The sequence below is a fragment of the Thalia democratica genome, chromosome 1 (assembly GCF_965202585.1).
Source record: "Thalia democratica chromosome 1, ktThaDemo2.hap1.1, whole genome shotgun sequence".
NCBI lineage: Eukaryota > Metazoa > Chordata > Thaliacea > Salpida > Salpidae > Thalia > Thalia democratica.
This window is the reverse complement of record NC_139165.1, coordinates 47685234-47707011: the sequence shown is the minus strand read 5'-3', so window position 1 is coordinate 47707011 and position 21778 is coordinate 47685234. Positions and strand designations below refer to the sequence as shown.

The window sequence follows — 21778 nt, the reverse complement described above, 5'->3', positions numbered from 1 at the left end:
ATAACAATGGGGGTTTTTACTATACTCGTGACGTCACAAACAAAAAACTAAACAGTTCCACGTGAACGACACTTCGGACGAGGACTTCAGCCTGCCCTTCTGCCACGATGACTCCGAGTTCAGGTGCCCCGGCTCGGGCAGGTGCATCCCCAGAGAGTGGGTCGTGGACGGCAAGGCGGACTGCGTCCCGGGCGGGGAAGACGAAAAGCGGCCTTTTGGGCGGTGCAACGCGTCCAAAGAGTTTCGGTGCGGTAACGGGCGGTGCGTACCGCGGTACAGGGTCCGGGACGGCTATCCGGACTGCCCTGACTCGACCGATGAAACTACCACTTTGGCTTGCAACAGTTTTGAGTTTGAATGTAAAGTTGAAGGCAGGTGTGTTCCGAAGGGGTGGGTCGGCAACAACATCGCGGACTGTCACGATTCGAAAGCGGACGAGGTTGTCGAAACAGTTGATTTTGCTTGCGGTGAAAGCGAGTTTTTGTGTGGGGACCAGAGCAGGTGCGTACCGAAGAAGTTCATGTGTGATGGCGTAAAGAATTGTCGAGATTGCAGTGACGAAGTGGAAGCGTGCGGTTTAAAACCAACCATGTTTAGGTGATTTTAAGTTTTTTTATAAGGAAAGTATTTATTTAAAATAAGTTGTTTTAATTCACTAAGTTTAATAAAACATCGTTAGTATATTGCTATATAATTTTAGTTTGAACTCTAGCATTTTTTATGGGTTTTAAAATTTTTTCTGATAAAAAGCTTAAAACTCAAAATGTTGACCTATTTAAATATAAAGAGATGTAAAGAAGATAAGTAATAGACTATTTTTTTGTGAAAAGTTTACATGCAGAGTTTTAGAATTTTTTTATATAAAATTTTATGGTTTCTTTAATTCTAGTAATAAGATATTATTTGCTATACTATTATTATCATTATTTGTTATCAATGCTAAAAAAGATGCATATGATGATTTTAAAAAGGCAGATTTTGATAAAATCAATGATTACCCAAAAAATAATTGGACCTCATTATTTAACAAGTTAAAAAATCTCCAACATTTTTATGACTAACTTACTAGCTCAATTCAAACCTCAATTAAACGTTTAACACCACTTTATTCTTAAAATAACAAAAGTAAGAAATACCAATCTCACAATAAAAGACTTTTAAAAGAAAAACTTATAAAATAATGACAAATAAATCATTTTTTGAAGGTTATAAAAGTAAGTCAAAAGAATATCAGTTAGCCGTAAAAAAATACAATCTTGAATAAGAAGAAAAATGCTGCAAAAACCCAAATTTAAATTTTTTTTATAGTTACGTAAAGTCTAAACTTAAATTAAGTCCTGCAATACTCCTTTTATATGACAATCACTTAGATAAAACAATAACCTCCGATTTTTAAATAGACTCACTTTTTAACATAAGTTTTAAAAAAGTATTTAAAAAAGATGATATCCACCAAAGTTTTAAACTAGCTCAAAAAAATATAGTAAAATTTAAAGTTTTTTTATAACTTATGAGGACAGAAAATATCCCGCCCTATTAAGTATGCAATTCCATCAATATTTTTTCCACTTTCATTGATTTTTAAATGCTTTATAGAATTAGCTGAAGTACCAAAACAATCGAAAATATCTTTTGTCATTCCAGTTTATAAGAAAAGTAACAAACACAACGCGTTAAACTATAGGCTAAAATCTTTAACTAGTGGCTTTTCTCGAATTTTTCAACACATTATACGTATAAAAATTTTAAATCACCTTTTTGATTATAATTTACTATCTGATAAACTATTTGGTTTTGTCCCTAACCGCTCGTCGAATGTTCAACTATTTTCATGCATACATTCATGGATGGTTCCTTATTTCAAAAACGAATATATTAAAGTAATTTACACTGATATCAAAAAAGCTTTCGATTCAGTAACACACAAACGATTATTAAAAATATTGAATAAGTATGGACTACATGAATCCTTAGTGAAGTGGTTTAATATTTTTTTAGTTGTGAGATTACAAAGAGTGGTTATTAATGATACGCTGTCAGACCCTTTATCTATATACAGTGGAGTACCACAGGTGGTGTAATTGGTCCCCTCTTTTTTTTAATTTACATTAACGTCATTAGTTCAAACATTGATATTAAAAGTGACATGAGTTTATTTGCAGAAAAAAATTTTAGAGAGTCAAATATCTCTTTACAATCTACTTTAGATAATATCTACAAATGGTTAAAAATAAGAAAACTCGATTTAAATCCTACTAAATGTAAGATTCTGAAAATTAAGAAAAACAAACCGTTTGACCCGATTGAACTGTTAACCAATAAAACTAAGATACCAACAGTTAAAGTTTTTAAGGATTCAGGAATATATATATATCTCTGAAACTTTAAAATGGAACGAACACATAAATTATTTATATAATGTTGCACAAGTTTCATCCTATCAAATATCAAAAAGTTTTAAAACTAATTAAGCTACTATCCTGACTAAACTATTTAAAATATACGTTCGTCCTAAGCTTGGATACAATATACAGATTTAGTCACCCTTTTAAAAAAGACAATAACAAAATTTAGTCTGTGCAAAGAAATTTTACCCGGTTGATATGTAGTCATTGTAACATATTCCATACATCACGTAATGATAGATTGGTCAAACTTGGATTGGAGTCTCTAGAGTATAGAAGATGGGAATTTGATTTATTTATGCTTTATGAAATTATTAATAGCAAATATAAGGCTTTTTTCAGTCAAAGTTTTTAGTTTTTCCCATAATAAATATCAACTAAGAGGAAACAATAATAAAAAGAATTATAAATAATTTTAACAGCAGTCAGTGGCAAGGTTCTTTTTTTTAAAGAGCAAAGATTATGTGGAACAAATTACCACAGGATGTGGTATCGTGTGAGAAGGTGGAACGTTTTCGCTCTAAACTAAAAATATTTAATTTAATTATAATATATATATATCAACAAAATTCAGTAAATTTTCACGAAAACAATACAGAACAATAATTAAATAAATTTATAATATCTATCTCATATAAATTAAGTACCGATTTCTTCAATTTTTTATTTGTAATATTGATTAGTCTTATTTCCCTACACCTCCCCCCTAACAGAATATTGATTTAATTTTATTAATTTTGTACAAATGTTTTTGTAAGTATTAAGTTATCGCATTTTATATCAATCAAATAAGTTTAAACTTGTCAATAAGTTTTTATAATTTTAGCTATATTTGATGCTTTGTTTATGTTTATTTTATGTTGAATATAAATGTTTTTATTTTCATTTTTTCAATGTGTTTCCTGATTAAGTGACTCAGATTTTGATGCCTGAGTCCAACATTGCACAATAAACAATATAATAATAATGTTTGACACATATTAATTGTTTATACTAGTCAAACGCAGTTTTCTAAAATCTGTCTAAAACTTAGTAGCACTTCTTCATAATATTACTTATTTACTTTTATCCTTAATAACTCGTGTTAAAAACTTTAGATGCCATCACAGTCCGGAAACTTGCTTGCCCTGGTCACAAACTTGCGACGGTACGTACGACTGTCCGGACAACTCCGACGAAACCATGGACGCCACTCCTGGCTTCAGGTGCAAGATTGAGGGCAGCGAGACAAACTGCCTCATTCCAAACGTTATTTTTCCCCAAACAAACTTCATTTTTCAGTCTCAGAGAATTTGTGACGATAACTCAGATACTAACTTCATCCATTGCTTGCTTGTTGATTTTTTTATTTCGGAAAATCAGGTTTGCGACGGTATAGTCGATTGCCCAGACGCGTCAGATGAGTGCCTCTGTCCTAAAACCACTGATTATTCTGAAAACATTGTACAACCACTGTGTGACCAAATTTTCTATGAAGACGACATAAATGTTATTTCAAACAACTTGATCTGCGATGGAAAGTGTGATTTTGAAAACGGCGTCGACGAAAGGTTTTGCTACAAAAGCTCCCTGAACACCAAGACCAAATGCGAGCAGTTTGATTTTGTTACCGGCTTAACATACAGCCATGTTTGTACAGCAGAACCTAGCGCAGGTATAGAAAAAGAAAAAAAAAATTCTGCAAGCTATTCTTGCTTAAGCAACTATGGAAATGAGGTTATATACTCAAATCACATTTGCAACTCTTATATAGATTGCGTTGATGCCAAAGACGAGACAAACTGCACTAATTTTAGTGAATCAGAGTGGTTTCAGTGCCCTGAGGAAACAAAGTATCAATTTCCTTTAGCAGGAAAATTTTTAAAGCGAAGTTACATAGAAATAGAAAAAAAGTGTGATTTTGTTGCAGATTGCATAGGTGATTATGATGAGCTTGGATGCTCTGATGAAACCCATTTTTATTGTGATCAAGAAATTGAAGATCAGTTAAAGTACATACCTTTAAGCAAAATTCTTGACGGAAATTTCGACTGCTTAGACCACAAAGACGAATGCCCAGAAATTGAAAAAGATGAATACTCATCGACGAGTGAGCTAATAAAATCAAAAGTCTTGAAATACCTCATTTGGTTTACAGGTTTATTTGCTATAATCGGAAATTTGACAGTTTTTTGTTTTACAGCACACAAGCTACACTCGCTCAGATCTCGAAAAAATTCAGTACCATACTGCAACCGGTTGTTAATTGCTCATTTGTCGTTGGCAGACTTTTTGCAAGGCGTCTCTCTCATCACTTTAGCTGTATCCTCGTCAAAAATGTCCGGGGACTACTGTGCAAAAGACTTAATTTGGAGGTCCAGCCATACGTGTTCGGCCATCGGGTTTTTGACCGTGCTGTCTTCCCAAACATGTCTTAACATCTTGGTTATTTTGACAGCGGCAAGACTGCTCGTTGTGGCGAGAAGGCGGCATTTCCAACGGCGAGTCGTCAGCTTTCGCATTTGCTGGCTGCTCTGCAGCGCTGCGTGGCTTTTCGCAATCGTCTTCGCAGCTTTCCCTTTACTAAACGAGCGTTTTTCAACTTCAAAAGTTTTTATTGATCGCAACGTGCATGTAAGTCGAAAACTAAACAGCATCTACTTGAAAAGTTTAGTTGATTATTCAGCTCGACTTACCAACATGCTTAACTACAACAAAACCACGTATTTGACACAAAAGGTAACGAGCGTGGACGAAGTGAAAGAACTTATGAGTTATGTAAGAAGTAGCACTGAAGTTGAAAACAGCTACGAGGTGATGCTCAACGGGTACATTGGATACTACAGCAGCAAGTCAGTTTGCTTGCCTGATTACTACTCGCACGTAGCTCCCAACAATTCGCTTTCCCTGCTCACCATTTCGTACAATTTTTTCGTGCTGATGTTCATCACATTCAGCTACGTCATCATCAACAAAACGTCGCTTCCGGTCCGCAACGACTCCCTCCGACAGTTTCGCAACACGGCCGTCACCATCATAAAAGAAAAGGCCACTTTGCGGCGGCGGACGGCGCTGCTCGTGGCGACCAACGCCGTTTGCTGGACGCCCGTCTGCTTTTGCTCTTTATTATCCATCATCTTCAAGGTGCGCATCCCCGAAATTATGTACCCAGTTACCCAAATAATACTGATCCCGGTCAACAGCTGCATCAACCCCCTCATCTACTCCATGCTGCTGCAGCGCCTCTACCGGAAGCTGCGGCGCGACGGCAAGCTGGTGACGTTTTCGACGCGGTACTCGAAGAACAACAACCAGAGGTACCCGGATGTGACTCTAGTGACGGGCGCGACCAACCTGAACGGCACGAACGGCTCGACGTCAGACAACGGGCGGCCCAATGACATCTCGATAGCGTCCTCGTCGGCTTCTAGCCGTAATTCTCCAGCGAAGGATCTCGACGATGGTTTTTCGGTGACGGGAAAGTTCTTGACTGTTTCGAAGCATGCCGAAACGCAGCTTTGAAAATATTTATAAAAACTTGAAAATTTAAAGAGAAAATTTGATTTTTTTTTTTTTTGAAATAGTTAATGATGCCCAAAGAGAGCTTAAAATCCCGAAAGTAAAAGTTATAATTTTATAAAACTAAACTTAAATTCAGATACATTTTTATTGAGTAAAAATAAAGTTTTTGTAATTTAACAAATTTTTAGTAAATAATGTTAATGTCCTTTTATTAATTTCAAGTTTTAACTAACTATTTTGAGCAGCTGCCCATAGTTCGATTTACTTGTTTTGTTTTTTAACACTATACGCTTTAAAGCTGTAATCTTTTTTTAATCATTTGTTTTCATTTTTCGCTTTTTCCGATAAATCAATCGATCTAAATGTAAATATATCTACGAAAATAATCATAAACTAATAAATTATTGGCATATTTTAATTTTTAGATAAGCAAACGCTGTCTAGCTAAGTTTAAATCTTTAAAATAAAAAAACAGCAAATATCATGTAGTTCTGTATAAAAATATAGATTGCTATTCAAGAAATTTCTTACTCCACTCGCAATTATTTATCTAGATTTTGTATTTTAAAACTAAGAAATGCATTTCTACATTTGAAAATAGTTTTTTACGGCTTTAATTATTTTTAAAAAAGATCGATATTAAAAAAAAACTTTCCAACATTTTATTTTGAACTACTTTAGACAATTTATTTAAAAATTTTATAGTTTTAATCTAATATACATTCTTGGTTTAATTATTAAAGAGTATAAGAGTTAATGTACTGCCCGTATACATTATTAGTTAACTATTTTACTGGAAGTACTTATTTTTATTTATGATATCTTAAACTTTTTTCGATACTGAAACTTTGATTTTAAAAGTTTGATTTTTAAATGAAGCTTTATTTTTAGTTACTTTAAATCTTTTGTACTTTTTTAAAACTTTAGATTTTAGTTTGAACGTTGTATTTTTTTTTTCTAAAAATATATTCTACAATGTTTCATATACCTCTAACGCTTTTCAACTGTTATGCTTTTGTTTATCGTTTATCATTATGTTTAAAGCTTTCTAGAGATTTTAAATCTTTAGTATAACAAGAGATTAGATTGGTTAAGTAGATTTCACTTATTTTTATTTTGGAAAGTGCTGATTTGATAAAACAAATACCGTAGGCTCATTTAAATACCATGCAACCGCCATGACAAAATAACCGGATATCTTTGTTTGCAAAAACATAATTAGGGGTACATTTCGATGTTTAAGTTGATACTGCGCAATGATTATTTTACAACTACTTACTTTCACAATTAAAGTGAAACAGTCAAGTTTTTTGAGGTTATTCAAGCATTTTGATAGTTAAGTCTGACATTTTTTTCTGAGGTGTTAAAAAAAAAGCAAAAGCATTAAATACTGCACACCCTTTGTTTAAAACTTGCGCTAAATAAGCTTATTACAAGTACTCTTAAACATATTTTTTGATAATGAGTTTTTTAAAAAATTTTAAAACTTAAAAACAACTCTATCATTTAATAAGTAGCTAATCTAATGTTTTAATTTTTAATCTTAAATACTTTTTATATGGTAATTTTTTTTTACTAACTAAAATTGTATAACATTCGTTTGTTTTATGTAAATAAGTCAAACCTTTGTACAAAAATAAAAATATTAATTATTGGTGGTTATAACTTTAACTCTAAAATTAAGTAGTTTTAAAAAACCTATCAATCTGCTAAAATTAACAATAAGTTTTTCTTAGATAATTAAAACATCAAGTTGTTTCAAGAATTAACAATTTTTTGATCAACGCAGGCGTTCTTGAACCTACAGTCTGGTTCGGCCGTATTAAATAGAATATACGGCTCTAAGCTTACTTTTCTTTATTAAAACTTTCGCAAAAATATTTAGCTTTTATAAATAAAGATTTACAAGTGTTCTCAATTTAACTACCGACAAATAAATTTTCTTTCAAGTTTACTGTAAAACTTTAACATTTACGCAGGCAAAAACACAGCGACCGGCGAAAATATTGTTTAATTTTTGCCCCTAATTTAAAATAAACTGTCATCTTTTAACTATTTGTACACATTTTAAAGAAAATTATAAGCTTAATTATGAAGTTTAAACTTAAATTGCTCATCATATTTCAATTACTTATAAAAAAACTATTTATGTTCAGCATCAAATGTTTGCATATTGTAAATTAAATATAATGCTGGTTTGAACTTAATTTTGAAATAAGTTTTATATTAAGACCGTTCTCCTTTAATATACTTTAAATAACAATGCTTAACTTAATCATACCTAAATCTATAGTTTCTATACATCAAGCTACTTTATTGTTATAGAAAGATTGTTTATAGACATTTTCTTAAGACATTAGATTGCTTAAAATAAGCAAAGCGCATAACAAAGTATTTTTACTTAAATAAAGTTTTACCAAACGAAAAAAAAATGTACTGCGCTATTCTAGTAACACACATTTGTTACTAAACAAATTAGAAGTATTTATTAAGTATTTGTATACTTAATGTGATGTGACTAATTGATTTTTCTGTAGTAGTAGTACTACTACAAAAGCGCATAAATATGACTAAACTCGAAAGATGATTCAAAATCTGTTTTATTTTAAAACTAGACTTTTGGATAAACTTCTTATGAGTATCACAATTATTGAAGGAATATTATTTACAAACAATGATTTATTTTTTAAGTTCTTTTAATTATTCTTTTAAACATTGTTGACCGGAAGTAAAAAGTATGTTTTTTAATGTGCTTAAATTAAGCAGATTAATTTACATCATAACAGATCAATATTTAAAGTTACAGAAAACTCTAGAAGTAAAATTTTAATATATTATTTTAGAGTTGTAGAATAAAGTAAAACTACTTAAATTCTTAGATAAAAAAGTTAATATAAAATATTCTTATTAATATTAGTTGTATAACTATATAAAATTAGTTTATTTAATTACTTAACAGTAGTATCTTTAAAAGTCTATTTTTATAATTCTTTTATACACTACTTTCGGCTTTAAAATAAAGCTATGTCTTAACTGTTTTATATCAAAACTTTATTTAGCATTTTAGATACTTATGTTTTAGAAAAAAAATCAACAATTTTTTTTTTTTTTTTTTTTTTCGATTTTTATAACACTAAACTTTAGATACTATTAAGTTTAAACACTAACTAAATATAAAACTTTGTTTTTAAAGACTTACTTAATGGGTTATATTTAATAAGACTAATTTGTTTAATAAATTAACCTATGTATAATTGAGTTTAATTTTAATCATTTGGGTTTTAAAAGCATCTTAACATATTTTTTTATCTAGTACATTAGCCATATTTCAGTTACAGTAATGATTGTATTAATCGACAGACTATAAGAACACTAATCTCTGTGGTGAAAACAGGTTATATATTTATTATAAACCATTGTAAATTTTAATTACAAAATATTACTATATTCTAATTTTAGATCTAGACAAAACGTTTGTTGTTTTTATCTGTTTTATTTTTTTTTTCAACTAATAGTTCTTTTACAATTGATAAAAATAGCTTACAATTAATCACTAATATACCTTATGAACAATAAATTATTGTTAAACTTTATGAATCATAGAATTTTTTTTTATTACAGATATTCTATTAATTCAGAATAACTGAACAGATAACGCAACATATTTTCGTGAAATAGTTAACATTTTTGTGCACTTTTAAAAGCCCTCTTCTAAGTCAACTTTTTTGATATTTAAAAATCCATTTAGTAAATCATTATGAACTTGTCGATTATAAAACTTTTATCATTTTTTTATTTATTTTAGTTCGTATAATTTTTTGCTTTAATTAGCTAATTATAAAAACCATTACTATTATTTAAATACTATATGCATAGAAAATTATAATATTAATAACATAACTACTTTAGACTTTTTAACTTTATTACAATAAGTTAAAAATTGTTTTTAGTTAAATCTTATTTTTGTTATAAAGCGAATACAGCATATCAAATTTAATTATAATAATTTAAACCAAGTATTTAAACAAAACATTTCATATATTGTTTCTGTTATATTTTAATCATTTTAAGTCACCTTACTTTAGCTAGTCTCTGATTATAATTACTAAAATATTAATAATTACTATAGTTATTAAGAGGTTCAACTAGTTTAATTTTCATCTTAAATACATACTAAGACAACAAAATCAATGTTCTACTACAACAATTTTGTATAAATAAAGCAAAAGGTTTATATGCTCCTTTTAATGTCAATGAAGTTATACATCAACATTTTAAACTTCAAATTAACAACTTTTAAAACCTAAAACAAAAGGTTAATTTTAGATAACAATTAGCACAGAACAAAATTTAAAGTTATCAAAAACGAAAAAAAATATGGGTACTAAACCAACAAATTTACTTTACTAAAAATATTATACTTTATTACTAAAGTATGTTGAAATAAGAGTATTTTCTTATATATCTAAAACATTAATGTGTTCTTAATATAACCACGTAAACCACAGTTTACGATATTTTTCTCTAAACATATACAAACATTAGTTATTTTTAAACAATTCATGGAATTTTATTTTAGATAATAAAAGCTTTTATTTTCTTTCCTTGCAAATGTTGACTAGTTTAATTTATGTATATAAATGAAAATACCGGAGAAGTTTATTTAAACTATATATATACATTTAAATAAAATTTTATATTTTAAAAATTCAATTGCACTTAAAACAGTCCGTTTTTTTAATAAAATTTTCCAGACAAACTTTTCTTTAGTATGCTTTAAAAAAATCTGTTTTAGTTTGAGTCGTTAAATGTTGATTTTAAATATTTTCTAAGTGTAGACGTTCTTAAAATTAAATGCATTATTTTTTTTAATAACTAACTGTTATATTAACTGAACTTGTTATATAGACGACTTTATTGTACTTTTTCAAACAGTATAAACAAATATTTTAAATTTCATTTGTTGATGTGAGTATGACTGGTTTAAATCTAAAATGTTCAAATTTTGACTTTACAAATTAGTTCGAAAATAAATTATTTTATTGTCGAACGAATATTACTACATAAAAACTTTATAATAAGACTAAAACTTTACTTGAAATGATTATTAAAAAATTAACAACTTTTTAAGGAGTTTGTAAAATTTACTTTAGTAAAGCTTAGTAAATTTTTAATTAATCAAAAATTGTACTTGTTCCAGTAGAATACAGTTGCAGCTATAATATCCCAATTGTTAACTATAATAACTTTAAATTTGTTATTACAAAATATCATAACAATAATATTTCAACTTAATTGCCCTTATAATACTAAAAATATCTGTCGTAAAAACAATTTTAAGTATACGTACCAATTATCAAAAATAAATACATTCACATCTAAGCCTTTTTTTTCAATTAGAACAAATTTTACAATAAAATAGCCGAACACACTGTTGAATATATAATCCTACTTAAATAGTCAAGTAAGTTAGTTTAGTTTTAATAAGCCAGATTTATTTAATTGACACTTTCGTTTTTTTATATAAAAAAATTTATTTTTGAGAATCGGTTTATACAGTGTTTAGTTTTTTACGTTCGTTGAAATTGATTGTAATTATAAAGGGAACGATAGCTTCTGAACTTTTTAAGCTTATATATCAAAACATTATTATTTAAAATTGTTTATATGATTGTTAAGAAAAATCTACAAACTTTTATTCCTCAACATGTAAATTAATTAAAAGTGCATTAAAAATTTGTCGATTTTTCTAAACAATCATTTTACATCTTAATTTTTGATGCCGTAGCAACATCACAAAAAAAATGACTGTGTTCTGGACTGATTCAAGCGTTATATTTAGTATATAAATCTTTTCAAAACCTTTTTAGATAACTCAAAACTAGGTGACATTTTTAATTTGAAAGTTAAAATCTATTACATAATTTACAGTTATTAAATTTTACGGCTTAACGGATTTTCACACAAAGATTCTTATTCAAAAGGAATATTTAAGAAACTTATAGTTTGCTGTCAAACCTGTTTACAAAAGTATTAATACTTCGAAAAAATTTAAGCATGTATATAATATAAGAAGATCTTCCTTCAAAGCATAGCAATGACTTACTGTAAAAACTGAAACTATTCATAAAGTATAGATGTCAGCAGGCATTTGGTGATCGCGGGCCAAATTTTGAAGATAATAATGTTTGCGGGACGCATTCATAGTTTCAGTTTTTACTCTTCATAACAGAATCAAATTTTAGAATAACCAGAAAAGGCTGCAAACAAGTCGGAGTTTTTTTATAACTTCAAACTAGCCTTAACTTGTGGCAACCCTGCACACAATGTATTTTATACAACAAATTTAGTTTTAAAGTTAAATTGTGTCGGGTCTAATTTGCTTCAAATGCACAATGAATACACCTTTATTTGGGTATTTTAGTAAAAAGGAGCATATTAGTAGTTTATAAAAAGTATGTGATAATCAACTACCTATGCAAAACTTGTCTCGAGAAGATTACAATCAACTAACGCAGAAAAAAAAAGTGATTATAGTAAAATTGCAATACGTTACTACAGACTAAGTTCAGTAAATTAATTTATATTTTATCAAAAAAAGAATTTTTAATCGTGGGTTATTTTTACCAGATCTCTATAAAAAATATCGAAAATATATACTAGAGATATAATTTTTTATACGTTTTGTAGACACATTTTCCTATTATGTTTATCGGTTAACTTTATTAGCTAATAGCTTCATTGTTTTACGATTGATTTTTAGAGTAATAAAATATTCACCATAGTTTGAAATAATTCATTTACTTGGATATATGTTCATTAGTTATTAATGCACATCTTGTTGTTACTGCAAATACTTTTACTTCTTAACGTGCATATGTGGAAGCTAAATTTATATAACCTAAAATTTACCTTGTTTAATCGTTTTTTTTTTTAATTAAACTTGAATAAACTTGAAAGAGTTTATTTTGTTGATTAATAACTGTTAAGCTTTTAAACAATTGTATTGATTACTTTAATTGAAAAAAAAAATTAGCTTTTACAAGGAAAATAGGTTGCTAATTGATTAAAGGAATTAATTTGTAATTTATATCTATTTACAAAACTATTTAAAAATTAGAAAAAATTATAGTTTTAATCTATATATAAGTATTTTTATAACATTTTGAATTGTAAGTTAATTTCACAAATCATTTATAAGTAATTAATACGAATTTATAAAGTAGCTTTTAATATGTAACTACTTAATTGTATTTGAAAGATGATTGACTACTTTAATGCTAATTAACCAAACATATTCACGCTTGACGAATCAAACTAATACCACAAGTGTTAAAATGTCAGTAGTCGGTTTTTGTCTTGATTTGTAATTGTTGTTTCAAAATTACGTCATTTTTATTAATTACTTAAAAGTTTAGTTCGTAATTCAAAATCCAATGATTTTGAAACGTTATAGTCCACTTTTTACCTGTGTAAGTATTTGTCTTAAAATCTTAAAGTTTAAGTAACTGAAATATAAATACATATATGCAAGAATGTAGATGAAAATTAAATAATTTAAAAAGTAAAGTAAAACTTCAAACTAATAAGTTTATTTTCAAAAAAGAATTACCTAAGGAACATAAACGAAAACACTTTTGTAATTAAAATAAAACTTGAAACTTTTATTAAAGTATTACAAAACTGAGTTTGTTTTATATGTTAGTCTTGAAAACAAAATGTTGAGGTTAACGTGAGTAAACTTAAAGTAAAATTCTTTAGTAGTTTACAGAACAAACTAAAACGACAGACGATTAATATGTCATTTAGCCAAATTGGTATTCAGTTGTTAACAAAAGGTATTTAACTACAGTTCAAAACTCATAAGAACTTAAATTGAACTTTTTGTTGCATTGTAAACAGGTTTAAGTATTAAAAAAAACTAGCATACTAGTTTTGCTTACAACTAAAGAAAAAAGGTGTTTGCTTAACAGATTTTTTTAGCAGAAATTACCGAAGCAAAGTCACATTTTGAAGTTGAACATTTTTTCGCACATTACCTTTTCAGCCTTGTTGCAGCTCCGTTCGGTTTCTCCGAGCCTCGCGAGCTCCTTCGCGATTTCTTTCGAGTTGGGGTTGAGCGACAGCGCCCTGGTCAGGTACTTTTTGGCTTCCCCGAATTCCCCGCAGTGCCGCTGGCTCACGCCGAATATGTACAGCGCCTTCACGTGGTCAGGTTTTCTGTTTTTAAAAACTTACCAGAGTAAAAACTTTACAAAAAAACTCATTAAGCATGTATTAAAGTAAATAAAACAAAATCAATTATACTATTTTTTTTTTCAAAATTGTAACACATAACTAATATTGTAAAGTGATTTGAAAAAAAATTGCATTTAATAAATCATTTGCTCAAATAAACAATTCAAAATTTTATTTTTTTCATGATAATTCAAATTAGATGTAACAACTATTTTAACTTCATTTTTACCTTTCCAAAACTTTTCTGGCGCACCAAATGGCTCGCCCGTAACGACCAATTTTCAAGTAGCTTTGGGCCATGTTGTGGTAACTTTTCACCAGAACTCGGCCTATTTCAATCTCTTCCTCTTCGTTTTTTAGTCGTGCATTTTCGATGACCTTAATAGTTCTAATGTATTTTTTAATCGCATTCACGTAAGAACCTTGCGAGTAGAACTCATTCCCTTCTTTATTTAACTCCAATGCTACACTTTTCATCTGTTTTTGATTTCTAATTTGATTTAAATCTACTTTAATTAAGTACCTTAAAACAATGGTCAGCAAACAACGGCCAACAAACCGAAAATTTGTGTAAATTACCCATAAAACATCTAACGCAGAAGAAGGAAAATTTAAGTTTTTTTTAGTCTTATTTTTGTTTATAAATGGCTGTGTTTATTATAATATGTTTATTTCATTAAACAAATAAATGCTTTTATATACCTAGTATATTATAATTATATATGTTAAGTATAATTTATTCTAAATACTGTTGCATTTAAGAATATTTTTCAGCATTTCTTGATCATTCTAAAATCTAAATATAAAGTTTCCAACCTCTTGCCTAAAAAATAAATGCTTATAAAGGTTTTCTTATAGTAAATCTTTATTTGAATATACCATATTTTTATTATTTAAAATAGCCAAACAATCATAAATAGTTAAGCACATAGGAGAGAAAAGTAAATCACTTTATTTAGACCTTTTTCTAGTATATAACAAACATTTTTGGGCATATAGGCTTTATCTCATTTGTAGAGTTTAATCTTAGCTATCAGAGATGTTTTAAAGCTAAAAAAATTCCAAGTAATTTTTGATGTATAAGCTATCGAAAATGGTGAATTCAACATGTTACTAACAAAGGGTGTAAACCAAAAATGTATTAAAAGACTGTTTCACTGCAAAAAAAATTCTCTTCATTTTTTAACTAATCTTCTTTAAATGTTTACATAAATTCTATTAATAATATCTGATTGGTTCCAATGCAAGGTTTTTTTTTTTATTTATTGTAAAAAAATAATGACTTTATTTATGTTAAATTTTTTTTTTGATAACTGTAAAATTACAACATTTAAAGTCTTCTAAACTATATAAGGAACTTTTTTTTGAAAATGTAAGGTTTTTAGCTTAAAAAATAAAAAAAGCGAGTTTAAATTTGCAGGAAAATTGAAAATAAAAAATTTGTGGTTCATACTTTTATATTGGAATTTCTTTAGAAAAACGAATACATTTTGAAAGTTAATTTTTGCTATTTTTGTACTGACTTATAGTTTATACTTCTAGCTTTCATATAAGACCAAATATTACTTTAGTAAAAAGAATGTACTTACCCTATATGCCCTTATTTTTGTTGTTTTAATTTTAGTTACTTAAGTAAACTTTGAGAATATTATGGGTTCCTTATGGAGGAGAAAAATGAAAAGGCGAAAAAGGACTATTTCACTAAGAATTTATCTTTTTTAATGTTTAAACTACCTTTAAAACTTTATTAAGGCCATAGGGAGGTCCAACATTTTTTTTTTTAAATTAACTTTGGCTTTTATATGAAAGCTTACAATATACAAGCCAGTTTTTATAGAATTCAAATATATCATTCAACTTTTGATATATTTTATATTTTGTAAAAAGTTTCCGATACAAACGAATAGACTGCAAATTATTCAGCGTCGATTTTTTTAAAAATTTTAAAATTTACTAGAAATCTACCTCCTCCTTCATTTTTTGTCAACCTTCTTTAAATTTTCAGGAAATGTTCATTATATTATAAGAAAAAAACGTTACTTATAAATTTTAATAGTTAAAAAAAAATTATTATTTATGACAAAAATTAAATTTTTTTTTTTTTTTGAAAATAGGTATCTTTACTTTTAACTTTCTGAAGTCCAAAGTAACGTTTTTTGGTATTGTATAAAGATTAGACTGTTAAAGTTTGAAGAAGATTGCTTTAAAAATGTAGGAGAAGGTAGATTTTAATTAAAATAGTCTCTTTTCGCTGTTTTAGTTTTCCCTTCCCATAAGGAACCTATTATGCGGCCCGATTTTGACCGGTCATATCTCATAAAGTAATTAAAATTTTTTGAAACGGTAAAAAGCATCTTGAAGCTTATAAAAAACTATATCAAAAAGATCAACTTGTAAAAAATGGCTTACGTCATAATACTTCTTATTGGTTTATCTACTATAATTTCTACAAAAGAAGTTTACAATTTGAGAACTTTTTTCATATGACACCCATGTAGAATTTTCCTAGAGGGAGTCATGACCAAAGACTTATAAAACTTTATATTCTTTTCTAAAGCAAACAAAGGTATCTTAGCAATATTTATTCTACAAAGTATAAAATTACCTTAGTTTTCTAATTTAGCATTTCCTTAAGATTAAACAAAAACTACATTGAATTTAACAATGTCTACTTTCCAAAAAAAATTGCTAGTTAATTATAATTATTGTTCTAAAATTTTCTAGTAGTTAAACTTCATATATTAATAACAATATATAACAAACTATATAAGGGGTAGGGAGTACAGCACATTTTTTGGTCATATTGAAAAATTCATATGAGGAGATACAATTTGGATGTGATTTGGCTTTATTAAGAAGAATTTTAAAATAAATTTGCAAAAAAAATGCTGCCCAAAAACTGATTTTAACCCAAAAAATTAGATATTTTCATTATCTCTGACTTAAGTAGTAATAAAGTCACAAATACATGTCCTATAGTTATGACTGTAAAATGGTGCTTTATGGAAAATTAAATAGCATAGTTGGTTGTTAATTCTAATTTAAAATTTTTATTGTAAAACAAAACTTTGTGGGTATATTTACTTGCCTTTAAAAATTTAGGAGATATGGGATGTATATTAGCAGGTTATCTGATGTCATAATTCACTTAGCTATAAGTGTTTAAAAAAAACCTTAATTATTCAATTTGCATTACAAGAAAATAACGAAATATTAAAAAATTATAATTTATTATAAGCAAGATAATGTTATGGCAATAAACATTTGTTAATGATTGCAAAATAAAGACTACAATAAAGAAATAAAAAACATTGAAGTGTATCATTTAGTATTAAAATTTAACATTATTGAAAAATTACTGATACTTATAAAAATATTAGTATGAAAAAAACTGTAACATGATTGATACAAATCTAATAGACTATCTGTTTGAAATAATTAGGTAAACATAATAATCTTAAAGATACAATAAAACTATCATCTAACTTTCTGTTAATGACATCTGTTCTACTAAATAATCTATTTAGGTAGGGTTTTTCAGTAAAAAGGTAATAGATATTTCATTAGAAACATTCCATTCCCCTTTAATTTTGCAATCAATAACAGAATCTATATGCAAGTTCAGCAAGTTATGTTTAGGTAGGTGTTTCCACTTCAAATTATTTCCATCTCGAACTCTTATGAGGTGGTCCATCTTGTAAGTCCCACCATCATTACCTTCACAAGTAACAATATACCAGGTGTTTGATGACCCTTCACTAATTAATGTGGCATAACAATGCCCTACCACAATATTTTTTTTCTTTATTATTGGGGGAAGAAGCTCCTACAATCAATGCTGCATCAGCGTTTGTTGGTAATGAACACGGAAACTGAGAGCACCCATCATCTTCTGGAACAAGAGCACATAAATTTAGGAGTCTTTCCTCGTGGGTATTACCATTTACTTTGAAAGGTAATGGTTTGTATAACACTCCAGATATGTTCGACTCTATAAAGTAAATTAACTTGTATAAACAATAACTTCATTTTGATCAGGATGAGATTTTAAAATAGTACGCAGCTCTTTTACGCTCACTACAGGCCCACCCCAGCTTTCACTTAGTTTGAGACGCTTCTGCACAAATTAATCCCTTTTCTTCCCCTTTACAATTTTATCTTTTATCTGTTTAAGCTTTAAATTTCTTTATTTTGCTACCCACTTTTGCTAGTCTCATTCAGAAGTTTTACAACTTTTTTTTTCCATGTTTAGTTTGAAAAGAATCAGATATAAGTGCTGTTATCATTTTGTTATCCCTTTTGCTGTGAAGCGTTTGTTCTTAAACTTTGTCACTGCTGCATGCTATCAAAATTTAGCAAAGTGCCTTTCAAATTCTAAGTTATTGGTTGGAAGTCCTGCCAGTTTTTCATTAGTTAATAAGTGGAGCTCAGTAGCATGTGGTGGATTTGACTAACAAAAGTTTCCAAGTCCATATTCTCTACCTGTTTGACAACCAAAAACAACTTGGGCGGCATGGAAACATATCTTGTTAAGAATTTTACAACACATCTCAGAAGTTGGCTTTAAGACCTTAATATGTGGATAATGTACCACAAAGGCATCCTAAGTATTTATTATTCCAAAGCTGAGATCTTTATACAGCTTAGGAAATACTTTGAGAAGGTCTTTTTGAGAGCTAACCTCAAAAAAGTGTAAAAAAGGTAGTGTCACCTTGTGAGTAAAATAAGAAAGTGCCTCAAGTTCAGTCACTAGAAACTGTGAGTCAATTAGTAGTTTGACAACTTCCACATGCTGGTTGCTTAGATGTGTTTCATTTAATAAACGGAAAGAACTATTCAAATAAACGGAAGGCTTTGCAAAATAGATGCAACACAATACCCAAGTTTAGTAAACCTGAGTTTGTGATAAATTGCAAGGCAATTAACTTGGTTCTCTATGTTTAGAATTGGTCAAAGATGCTTGATTTGTAGAGTGCGCTGATTTTTCATGGCTGACAAAACTTAATATGGATGTAATTGCATACTCAGTTACTTTTTTTTCCTTGAAAAAATTTGCAGCTTTTTTTCAAAAGTCTAACTTGGATTCTATTTCAGCCAATACTGTCAAGTTAGAATGATCAAAGGCCTCCACTGTGTGGGATTTGCACAACAAATGAGTTGACTGTTTTTGATTGACAGACTCCACACATTTAACATTAAAAATTAAAAAACTAAAAGTAAAAAAACACAATAGCAGTAGAATTTGCTTTCTATAATATTAATAAAAAAGTATCATTTTATAGTCAAAATTTGCATATTATGTGTGATTATTTTGTGACGTCATAATTTTACAAGAACAGTTGAAATGTATTTGAATGTATGGCTGTAACCAAACATGTTAAAAGGCACTGCTTTGTTTACTAGAGCGTAAAATTACCAACATAAAACTAGCCAAAGTTTAAAAGCTTCATTGCTGAATTACCATGGTAACTATTAGTATTTTAACAACTCTGGCTGTAACTATAAACTTTTATTTAAGACAACAACTATAAGTCTATGACATGCCTTTATTACTCTTTAAGTCAAAAAATCATGAAAATATATGATTTTTGTGGTTTAAATCAGCTTTTTGGGCAGCAATTTTTTTGGACAAATTTATTTTTTTAATTCTTCTTTATGAACCCAAAACACATCCAAATCATACCTTCTCATTAAGGTAATTTTGTTTTTCCAGCTGAAAAAAGTTTTATGTTTCGGAAATATCATAAAAACACTCTATACAAAATTATAGATTATTTGAAGAAACTTACACCTTGGCACCAACCAATTTTCTAAAAACCACCTCAGTACAAAATGTAAGGGGTCTGAAGAATTAAAACTTGGAGTTTTAAGCCTAGATTTTTTTTTACATGTGGCTGATTGTCAAACAAATGCACTGTGAACAATTCAAAACGATTTAAAGAAAATTATGTGGTGGAACTTCTTGGTTTTATATAATTTTTATCTATTTTTGTAACTTTTATTGAATTTCAGTTGTTTTTTCTAAAAACAAGAAATTCCACCATATAAATTTTTAAACTGTTTTAAATTGTTCACAGTGTGTTTGTGTTACAATTAGCTAGATTAAAAAAATTGAGCTTAAACTACATTGTTATAATTTTTGGATCCTGTACAGTTTGCATTGGGGTGGTTTTTAAAAAATATGTTGGTGCTAAGGTGAAAGTTTCTTCAAATCATCTAAAATTTTGTACAGATTGTTTATATGATACTTCTGAAACATTTTTTTTTCCAACTGGAAAATCAAAAGTTGCTGTAAAAATAAGCACCCTACTCCTCATAAGTCCAGCAAACATCACCCAAGTACTCCCTACTTCTCCGCAATATAATATACAGCAACTAGTTTACTACAATGCTTTAAATAATATTCAAACTCTTTATACACACATAACATTAAAAGTGTTGAAATAGCACATAAAAAACTGAATAAAATAATATTATACTTAAATTTTTCTTAAAAAACTTGATGATACAATAATTTAAAATAACAAACTTTGTGAAACGGAAGTCTTTCACGTTCACCTTCATTTAAATCTTCATACTCCCCTAGATGAGAATTTTCTAGCACGCTTAATAACTCTACCTCATACAGTATTGAAGCATTTGGGGGAATTCTTGGAGGACAGCCTAACAGCCCGTAGGCATATTTTGGGGATATATGAAATCTGGAAACTTCTCCTTTTTTCATAGTTGACAACGCAATATCAAGCCCTACAATAACATTTCCTCTACCTTCAAAAATAAATGTTTTTTTTTGTTATTACCAATTCAAATTGTTGTTATATCTAATTTATGTTTTAAGTATGTAGTTAAAACTTTATTACCTAAAGTTATGTTAAGAGGTGTTTTTCTTGACCTGCTGGAGTCAAAGGCTTCATCTAATCCATCTAAAAATGCATTGTAATGAGCTCTTACTCTACCATTGTCTCCTACAATTGAACCAACTCCAGGCTTTTTGATCTTCTTTTTTATTCCACCATCTTCTGTTACATTTGTCATGTTCAAGCATGCACGCTGAAAAAAGCTCATGTCACTGTCTCCTGCACAATTAATTTCATTTTCATCTTCTTCTAAAATACAGCTAGAAAACTCTTTGAAATATGGGTCTTCATCAATGAAAGAGTCCATCATTGGTGAGTCTTCATCAATTGAAAATGTGAATCCTTTAGTGTTACTCAGCTCTTTTCTTGTTATAGGCTCTTTTAATGGAACTGCATTATCACCTGATCTTGCCATTAAGTCTTCCATTATTTTTAATAAGTATATGAAAATAGATGCTTTAAACTAAACAATACTATAAAAAATTATTTATTTAGATTTTAAGATTTATTATTTGAATCTTTAAATAATGCTTACATAAAACTTTCTTAGTTTCTTTATATTACAAATTTATATAAACTTAGACAAGTATGAAAAATTGTGTTTGTGTAGCATAATTTAACTATAGCTCATTTTACAATATATCAGTGTTCATTTTATATATGTGGGTTTATATTTATACTTATTATCGCTTCACATTTTTTATTGTTAATAATATATTTAAACACAAGGAGTTTTTCTTAAGTTTGGATATTTTTAAATTCTTAAAATAAACATTG

At 28.4% G+C, this 21778-nt stretch overlaps 2 protein-coding genes across 2 annotated transcripts; one reads left to right on the top strand and one right to left on the bottom strand.

Moving 5' to 3' along the window:
* Nucleotides 1-481: 481 nt before the first annotated feature.
* Nucleotides 482-5906, top strand: LOC145836861 (uncharacterized). Its single transcript, XM_082944638.1, has 2 exons — nucleotides 482-597; nucleotides 3503-5906. Exons 1-2 carry the CDS (start codon nucleotides 521-523, stop codon nucleotides 5904-5906), a joined length of 2481 nt encoding a protein of 826 aa, XP_082800764.1. The 5' UTR covers nucleotides 482-520.
* An 8003-nt stretch (nucleotides 5907-13909) lies between these two features.
* Nucleotides 13910-21428, bottom strand: LOC145836850 (inactive peptidyl-prolyl cis-trans isomerase FKBP6-like). The gene is made up of 4 exons (XM_082944625.1): nucleotides 21005-21428; nucleotides 20674-20912; nucleotides 14374-14621; nucleotides 13910-14126 (listed from the first exon to the last, which is right to left on the bottom strand). The coding sequence occupies exons 1-4, from the start codon at nucleotides 21426-21428 to the stop codon at nucleotides 13910-13912; spliced, it is 1128 nt and encodes a 375-aa protein (XP_082800751.1).
* Between the last annotated feature and the right edge of the window lie 350 nt (nucleotides 21429-21778).